Source organism: Pisolithus orientalis (assembly GCF_024613125.1).
Source record: "Pisolithus orientalis strain OTSU chromosome Unknown F5J12scaffold_70, whole genome shotgun sequence".
NCBI lineage: Eukaryota > Fungi > Basidiomycota > Agaricomycetes > Boletales > Pisolithaceae > Pisolithus > Pisolithus orientalis.
The window spans coordinates 118,799-127,448 of record NW_026260851.1 but is presented as its reverse complement, the minus strand read 5'-3'; the positions used below and the strand labels follow the sequence as shown (position 1 = coordinate 127,448).

The window sequence follows — 8,650 nt, the reverse complement described above, 5'->3', positions numbered from 1 at the left end:
TTCAGCCTTCTGTCAGGACTTGTACAAGGACACTGCTACATAACATGTCAACTACAGAGCAAGTCCACTTTTGTGTTCAGTATCATTTGATCAACTTCATAACATCTCAGCTGTAATGTCCCACCCTTGGTACTGCATTGGTACTTGTCAGTGAGTCAGCAGATTCCTGGAGCTTTAGACCCCCTTGGATGAGAGGATCAGTTCTAACCTGACAAGAGACTTTAAAAGAAAACAAGCAGACAGACAACTAAGTGCAGAATGTTAGATTAGGATCAAACATGAAGAATGGAGACATAGCAAGAGACTGTCAAGATTGGTTGCTCCTAGGGACAAAGGGGGGGGGGTTCCACAATGAATGCTGATGCAGTACTGGCTACTGGGGGTCGCAACCAAAAGGTGCCTAGTGGTGAAGGGAGACCTGCTGAAAGGCCAAAAAGCAAGTAATGTGGAGGGGGCTTACTCTGTACTTTGCCATGCTATCTTGCAATGCCCTCATACAAGTTTTGACAGAAAGCTGAAGGTACCAACATTGAACCTCTTATTGGTGTGGTAGGTGCATCTCCCAGTGAGGTCAGCCAACTCCAACTTGCAGGAGGTGGTGTGCATCCTCCAAACAGGTTGGCTGACCCCACTTCCAGGCAGTGGGTCCACCCAAACAAACAGGCTGACCCCACTTCCAGGTAGTGGGTCCACCCTCCAATCATGTCAGCTGACCCCACTTCCAGGAGGTGGGTCCATCCTCCAGCCAAGTCAGCCAACCCCACTTTCAGGCACTGGGTGCATCCTCCAAACAGGTTGGCTGAACCCACTTCCAGGCACTGGGTCCACCCTCCAAACAGGTCAGCCACCCCACTTCCAGGCCATGGGTCCACCCTCCAAACAGGTCAGCCAACCCCACTTCCAGGCACGGGTCCACCCTCCAAACAGGTTGGCCAACCCCCACTTCCAGGCAGGGTGCATCCTCCAAACAGGTCAGCCAACCCCACTTCCAGGCACTGAGTCCACCCTCCAAACAGGTTGGCTGACCCCACTTCCATGGGGTACATCCATCTCCCCATGAGGTTGGCCAATCCCACCTCCACACACCAGCCTACCCACCTTTGGGCACCATCAGCTGATATTGGTTAGTCCCACTTTTAAGACAAAATGTACATGTCAGATGACCCACTTTCAGGCCTACAGGTGACTGAAGGGTCTGCACAGCTGGGATACAGAATATGAAGGATACTAAATTAATTTCTTATTTTCCTTTGGAAGAGTAGTTGAACAATATCTACTACCCTATTACTAGGTAAACATATGCAGAAGTATATTTTTTTCCTGTTCAAAACCAACCTCTTACAGAACCCATACTCCCTGAAAATCCATACCTCCCAGACAGTCCTGACAGCCATGGGTTAAGAGGGAGTCTACTGTACATCATGGACACCTTACTGATACTTTGGATTTCAGTAGACTTGCAGCACTACACAACATACTCATGAAATTATGAACTTAGTATGTGTGATGTGTGGGATTCAGGTCAACCTGCTACTGAATTATGCTGGGGTGAAGATTCCCCAGAGGGTTTTATTAACATAAAAAGACAAAGAGGAACAAAGGGGGGAAAAATCCATCCATCCGTTCCAAAACTCATTTAGCAGTTGCCACCTGCATCCAAGTCATAAGCTCCTGTTAGAACGGCCAATCCGACGATGATGGACAACACACGGCGAACCCACCTAGTGTCCGGCAAAATGAATGTCGCGAGGAACGGTAGGGCGTGATAACGGACCCATAGAGGTTGCACGGACGGGGGTGGCATTGACACCGTCTGTGACGACAGTGCGCTAATCTGCGATTTCTTCGGAGTCTCCGTAACCTTCGACGTCCGTGATTCAGAAAGGCTGGATGATGGCAGTAGCGCCGTGGTGGTCGTGGGCGAGGGACTGGTGACCTTGGACCGTGTCCGGTTTTCAAGACACTATACTGAAGTGCTGCTTGTGGTTTCATGCGCCGTTCTGGGTCCCGAACAAGACGCCGTGCCACGAAGCCGACAAAATCATCATCCTGGCATCAAAGAACTCGAGGAAGGTTTTTCGTACCAGGTCCTCTTCTCTGACCCTTGAAGTTGACCACGGATCGTGGTGCTCCACTGTTATCTATACACACACAAAAGGGTTTGAACTGCGATGACAACGTAGATTCCATTGTTCAAACTTACCGAAAAGGAGCCTCTTCGGTGGGTTAGCGGTCAATGACTTTCTTGATTTGGAGGACCAAGAACCTCCATCATACAAGACTAATTGTTCCTGCTCGTTCTCGCCAGGGAAGATTGGGAATCCCGTGTACAATTCGGCGAGGATGCACCCTGGGTTCCACATGTCGATGGCCACATGGTAGTTGATGCCGAGGATGACCTCCAGTGAAGGGTAGCACTGACTTTGGGTGTGACGTATAAACTAGGCAAAGAAGAGTGAGATAACAGTGAACCTCCTGAATTGATGGAACCCAAGCTCACTCTTCTCGTGCTCGAAGCAAGTACTGCCAAAGTCGATCACCTTGATCGCGCTCTTCGGCGGGTGTTTGAGCAGAACATCCTTTGAGAAGGATGGCCTGAGTTAACAGAAGCAATGCACTGATGTCTGGGTACGTTAACTCGGGCTCTAAGGCCGCAGCGAACGATTCTATGATTATGATGCCCACATCAAGTATCGATGACATGGTCATCTGGCTCGTGAAACGCCGTATCAAGGTGGTGGTGAAGCCCGACAAGTCTGTTCGCCTTGATCAACTCGTACAAGTTAATGCTCAGCAGCTCCATTGCGATGCACAAGTGGCTGCAGAAGTAGAAATGCTCTGTCATCTTGACGACGTGGTTTTCTCCTCTTTGGTCCTATTCCAAAAAAAAAAACCGTCTCGGTGAGGGAAAATGAAAGGGAAGGTAGAAAACTGCGGTTGAAACACACATACCTATTTGCGTAGATTGTCCAAAATCGTGATTTCGACCAAATCCTGGTGATGGAAGCGTTTCTTATTTCGAATTAGCTTGATCGCGACAGATTCACCAGTTCGGTGATCTCGACAGTTCAACACCTGACCGAAAGATCCATTGCCTAGGGCATCCACGACTTCATATCGATACGCCAGGTGGTCACTGCGCACTACTAGATAGATGTCCGGATCAGCTTGCTTCTTCTGACTTCCAGTACCAATGAAATAAACTAGAGAATGATGGAACATCTCTTCACGTGCGTAGGGACACAGGTGCCGAGCCTGTGGGCTGTGCAGCAGTTCTGCAACAAGTCGAAGGTAAGGGGGACGAGAAGCGGGTAAAGACCACACAGTACAACTCACCTTGTGGCGTCATTCCGGGTGTGGGAGAAATCGGGTCTTGGATTTCAATATCTCATCCAACTCTTCGTGCGTTGCTCCATGTGCCATCTTTACCTGCTGACGACTGATGTATTGCTTCATCTCTTCATCACCTAGGAACTCCTCTTCCACCGCCTCAGGAACCGGGGACGGCGTCGATAGTGACTGACGGCTTGACGATGGACTCCGCTGCACGATGCTGATGATGGGAGGAGCAGCCACCCGCTAAAGAAATCTTAGGGCTCAAGAGTTTCAGGCTCTTGGGGGGAGAGTGCTGAGAACCTTGGGGGAAGGTGCGATGATTCGTTGAGCGGAGGCGCTGGCGCGCAGATTGACGCCTGGAGACTGGCTGGCCATCCGCTTCCGCAACTTGTTGCCACTTTGAGCATCTCCGTTTTCCAAGACGCCAAATTCGTCCGTCACTGCGTCAGCATGTATCGGTGACGAGTTTGCAGAGGGAGCAGTCATGTTCAGGCTGACGCGTCTGCTAACTAGTGTGTCCCACCCGGAACGCAGTCCTGGTGAACCAGCTGCACATGTACGACCCGAGATACGAGGTATCTTGGCTGGGGGTTTCTTTGGCAATGCCCAAACATATTGAGGAGAGCAGAGGGTGGATGATCCTTGGGCTCTTTTGACGCGCTATGACTAGTCGTACCAACTGGAGGCAAGTCGGCAATCGTGGGCACCTGATCGGTGGTTCGCAGCGACTGTTTCTCCATCGAGCTCACGGTTTGGGACCTGATACGAGAGGACGGCGGAGTCATCGTGATGGCAGAAGCAGCTGTAGGTACCGAGTTGTTCTCTAGATTGGCGACACGCTGCGCGGTAGTAGCAGGAAGCGCGGACATCTGCTTTGGTGCAAAGCCACAGCCGGAGCCTTCTTCGGGTCCGCGGAAGAGAGCGTCTGCAAAATGATAGTTTGTTACACATGGATATCCAAAGGAGGATCAATCAAGTACGCTGTTACTTGCCTTGTCCTTTTTCCTGCCCATCAGTACCGATGTCCTACTCTCGCTCCGATCCTCGAGACCTTGCATCGCCCTCGCCTTTTCTCCTTCCCTCGTTTTGTGATTACCACTACTTTCTCTCGTCCCTTTGGCCGTCCCAGTGTCACTCATATCGCCGTGCAAACTCCTTTTCGAACTTGAACCCTTGAGAAACGAAGGTCACCCTAAACTCAGAACTGATGTCTTCTCCTGAGATGTGCTTGGTGTGGTCGGGGAAGGCCTAGAAAATGATTCTTTGATGGGCGAGCTATTTGCTACTTTGATACGGCTTTATCCGGACAGGACGACTGGAGCCATCGACATCGTTGGTGTTACTGGGACCGCGGCAGCGTTTGACATTGATATTTGCACAATGTGTGGAGATGACCGGCGGAAGAATGGGATGGAGGAGGGTGTGAGGCGTTTCGACTGGTTACGTCTGAACGAAGGGACAGGGCTGGGTGACGCATTCACGTTGGCGTTGAACGCGGTGGTATTGCTGATACTGGAACCAGTTCCTGGACAACTTACAACCCCCCCCCCCTATCTTGCGATCGGGTGTCTTTCTAGACTGCAGGGAGGCGAGCCAGGCATTCGAGGGGACCCGACAGAAGAGAGCGACGCGAAAGAGGCGGCAGAGCCGATGGCTTCTGGTTAAATCGGTGACCAAACAGTTTTGTTCGACGCAGAACAGGCAAAGGCTTACCCCTTTCGCAACTGCTGACTGAAACTTTGTATGGAGCGCGGGCTCAGCGGGAAGCTCGATGTCTCCTTGTCTCCCACTCTCATGGACACAACCAAGGGCGAACTCGTCAACTGGATATTCAGCACGTTAGAAAACTCCATTTCTTCGAGGGTGTCTAGTGAACGGAAGGTGCAGTCTCAAGTGCAGCAGTGAAACCCATGATTTGTTGATTCGTGCGAATGAACATCATAGGATTTGGATGACGGTGGGTTCTCCAGGGATACTATACGCTCGATACTGCCCTCATCGCCAGCAGCGAGAGGAAATGCAACATCGTGGAAAGACTGAGGTGGGACAGGGCGCACACAGTCCTCCTCCAACGCCTCAGCTCCACTTGCCAGAAAGCCCGTGCGATCCTTCACAGTACCGTCACCACCCGAGTAGACACCCAAGATATCGCTCCCCGCACTGTTCCGTCGACCTTAGCCTACACCAGTGGAGTGTCTACATGAGATAGCAAAGACGGATGTCGCACTTATTGCAGTTGATAACGATGCCGAGTTACGCGAACTCGTGGGGGTGCCTGTATGTCGTAGAGGATGCAGAGCCGCGCTTGGGCATGGAGCTAATACCAGCACTGATAGACTTTTCAGGGGTCCTGTCGGGGCCCAACAACGCTTGATGCATGTCGCCACTCGTGGCTGCAGAGGTGTGCGCATCGCCAGTGTCGTGTCCAACATCTACTAAGCCAGATCTGCCATGGTCCTTTCTCTATCCTTCCTTTGAGCTTCCTTGCGACTGACTTCCCCACTGCACTCATTAACGCCACTCTTCCAATGGACACGATCTGCGATGCTTCCAAGCGTACCACGGCGGCTGATGCGGTTGAGACTGCCGATGGTGGGTGGCGTCGTTCATGCTTGACCAACCTTCCTGCGTCCCGTCGTCCGAGGTGCGCGTTCGCGCCTCGCCAAGTGGAGTGAATGCGCTTGAAGGGGATGATGAGGTGGGCGAATCGCTGAGCAGGACGTGCTCGCTCGGGAGGGGGGTACGAGTGGCGAGAGAAGGTGAGGAAGGCTTGACTGCGTCCGACAGGTGTTTTGCGCGAGTGGAAGATTTCTTCTCCGCCGCTCTCTTCTGCAATAGAGCTGACGGGTGCAGGATGTCCACATGATGGTCGTCATCAATATCACCAACTGGAAGTAGTTCATAGCACGTCGGTTCGTGGATCAGATCTTGACCCCGTGATTGCGCAGGCGCCTTGATCAGGTCACTGATCGTTAACACACCCCGCGCTAATGCTAGGGTAAGTTAGCAAAGAGACATGTTCCTTGTGGATTTCCCAACTGCACGGCAGAGTATTATGGAAGTATGTTTTTGGAAGCCAGATCCCCGAAGGGGGAGCTGGGAAAGCTCCACTGTGCTGCGGTGTCTGGCGTGGAGGACGGGGCACAGAAACACGAAGCTGCTGAGAAGATCAGTAGTAGGTTTCACCAGGAACACAACTATACCTATCGAGCTGGCTTGGTACCGCAGAGTATGGGATGAACCCGTTGCCGCATCGCTATGAGCAATCGAGAATGGTAGCAAGGAAAAACCGATGGTTGAGTCTTTCCCTCACAGATGCATCACAGGCAGGCGGTCAGACGACGAGAAGAAATGGGGCGGTTCAACAGGAACTTGGTGATCGTAGTTTACATGTGGGTCGGGCTGTACAGTGCAGATAGGCGCGTGGATATTCGACTCCGCAGTCCCTTGCCCTTCGCACTTCACCACCATCGTCCCCTACAGTCGTAGCACACTTACTGCTTAAGATATCCTAAAACCTGTTTTCTTATCATGGCGCCGAACTCTCTTCGTTCCTGGTGGCGTTCGCTGCGGCGTTCTCAACCTCCGAGTGGCAATGCTGGTATATTACTCCCCACTGAAGCCACACATTCAGTTTCCCCGCATGCAGTCGTCCCTACGCCGGCTTCAGACTATCGCTTAGATCCTACAGAGGCTAAAATGCAGATTGATCGCATCCCTCGTTTTCGCATTCTTGTCATGGGCAGAGCAAATGCGGGTAAAACAACTATTTTACAGCGGGTCTGTAACACTACGGATCAGCCTGAGATCTTCGATGGAAACGGAGTGAAGGTATGTGCGTGCGCTATGGGCTTCATGTTTGTCAACCTGTCATTCTGCCAGGTTAATTCTGGGGTGGTGCAGGGTTCACTATCGGTAAGGCCACTATATGAAATTAAATGGGGCTCACATCAAACTTGTGCAGCGTGGTGTCCATACCATTGAGGATGAGCTGGTGTTTCAAAGTAACCAACAGTTTGTGTTCCATGACTCGTGCGGATTCGAGGCAGGGGAGGAGGCAGAGTTTGATAAGATGAAGAAATTTGTCACAGAACATGCCAAGGCCACCAAACTGGAGCAGAGAATACATGCGATTTGGTAAGGACCTGTCTGAGTCACACCACTGGAAGTCCACTGACATGCTTGTACTTGATTTAGGTATTGCATTCCTTTGAATGAAAGGCATAGGATGGTCACAGCTGCTGAAATGAAGTTCTTTAATGAGTGTGATTCAGGGCATGGTATGTGATCACAAATATCACATCATATTTGGTGCATGGATTTAGGCTTTGCACAGTTCCTGTGATTGTGCTACTAACAAAGGCAGACACTTTGAGTCTTGATGCATTTCAGGAGCTTAAGAAAAAGGGGTCAACTGTAGATGATGCAAGGAAAAGGGCTCCAGAAGTAGGAAAGGAGGTACAAAAGTGCTGCCTGGACAAGGTCAAGGATTGGCTGGATAAACTGGCAGTTTCCACCTCAAAACTACCTGGTGCTTACCAGTAAGTAAGCTATGGATTAATACCCTGCCAGTAGCAAATGTGTCTCTCCAGGTATGCAACAGAAGGGTGCAGATTGTGAAAGAGCTGTTGAAATGCACAGCAAGTGCATTGACAGAGGAAGGACTGCAAGGGCTGCTTATATCTTCACAGCAGTCAAACCTGGGACTGTGCATGGAATTTGCCATAATGAAGTGAGTGGCACAAATCAAGATGTAGAGGGTACTGACTAGAGAAAGGACATTGAAGAGGATCTTGAACAATGTGGCTCACCAAATTGAATTGGACACCATAGCAAATGCCCTTGCAACATGGTTCCCATTTGTAAGCAACCAGTGCTTTGGGTGAATAAGAGGCTGATTAAGTTATAGAAAGTGTGTGAAATTCTGCAAGTACAAGTATAACTGATGCTGAATGTGATTGTTGCTGTTGTTTTTGGACTGGAATTGATAGTATGTAAGTTGACTGAGGGAAGATGGTATTGGATGCATGATGACCAATGTTCAATCCCACTGTGTTGGACTGGGGTTCATAGAGAGTGAGTGGAGTCATGGCTGATGGTAGTGGATGCATGCTGACATGTTCACTCCAAACTGTTGGACTGGGGTTCAAAGTTAGTGAGTGGAGTCATAGCTGATGGTGGTGGATGCATGCTGACATGTTCACTCCCACCCTGTTGCTCTGGGGTTCATAGAGAGTGAGTGGAGTCATGGCAGATGGTAGTGGATGTATGCTGACATGTTCACTCCAACTCTGTTGCATTGGGGTTCATAGGA

The 8,650-nt window shown here is 50.6% G+C and overlaps 3 protein-coding genes across 3 annotated transcripts; 1 reads left to right on the top strand and 2 right to left on the bottom strand.

Annotated features, from left to right (window-relative positions):
- Positions 1-1,632: 1,632 nt before the first annotated feature.
- On the bottom strand, positions 1,633-3,349 carry F5J12DRAFT_907688 (kinase-like domain-containing protein; the record flags this gene model as incomplete). Its single annotated transcript, XM_051748970.1, has 9 exons — positions 1,633-1,650; positions 1,711-1,834; positions 1,862-2,000; positions 2,085-2,141; positions 2,267-2,441; positions 2,466-2,579; positions 2,702-2,875; positions 2,989-3,275; positions 3,337-3,349. 9 exons carry the CDS (start codon positions 3,347-3,349, stop codon positions 1,633-1,635), a joined length of 1,101 nt encoding a protein of 366 aa, XP_051594848.1.
- A 2,011-nt stretch (positions 3,350-5,360) lies between these two features.
- Positions 5,361-6,390, bottom strand: F5J12DRAFT_865465 (uncharacterized protein). The gene is made up of 3 exons (XM_051747033.1): positions 6,199-6,390; positions 5,832-6,176; positions 5,361-5,768 (listed from the first exon to the last, which is right to left on the bottom strand). The coding sequence occupies exons 1-3, from the start codon at positions 6,210-6,212 to the stop codon at positions 5,678-5,680; spliced, it is 450 nt and encodes a 149-aa protein (XP_051594847.1). The 5' UTR covers positions 6,213-6,390; the 3' UTR covers positions 5,361-5,677.
- Positions 6,391-6,779: 389 nt separating this feature from the next.
- F5J12DRAFT_528374 (uncharacterized protein) lies at positions 6,780-7,993 on the top strand. Its single transcript, XM_051739895.1, has 5 exons — positions 6,780-7,251; positions 7,301-7,473; positions 7,534-7,616; positions 7,673-7,877; positions 7,929-7,993. Exons 1-5 carry the CDS (start codon positions 6,868-6,870, stop codon positions 7,954-7,956), a joined length of 873 nt encoding a protein of 290 aa, XP_051594846.1. The 5' UTR covers positions 6,780-6,867; the 3' UTR covers positions 7,957-7,993.
- Positions 7,994-8,650: the final 657 nt, after the last annotated feature.

Coding starts and splice junctions, on each gene's coding strand:
- F5J12DRAFT_865465 (XM_051747033.1), bottom strand. Junction 5,769..5,831: donor TTAATGAGTGCAGTGGGGAA/GTCAGTCGCAAG, acceptor CTGGCTTAGTAG/ATGTTGGACACGACACTGGC.
- F5J12DRAFT_528374 (XM_051739895.1), top strand. CDS start 6,868: ATGGCGCCGAACTCTCTTCGTTCCTGGTGGCGTTCGCTGCGGCGTTCT. Junction 7,252..7,300: donor TGGTGCAGGGTTCACTATCG/GTAAGGCCACTA, acceptor AAACTTGTGCAG/CGTGGTGTCCATACCATTGA. Junction 7,474..7,533: donor CAGAGAATACATGCGATTTG/GTAAGGACCTGT, acceptor TACTTGATTTAG/GTATTGCATTCCTTTGAATG.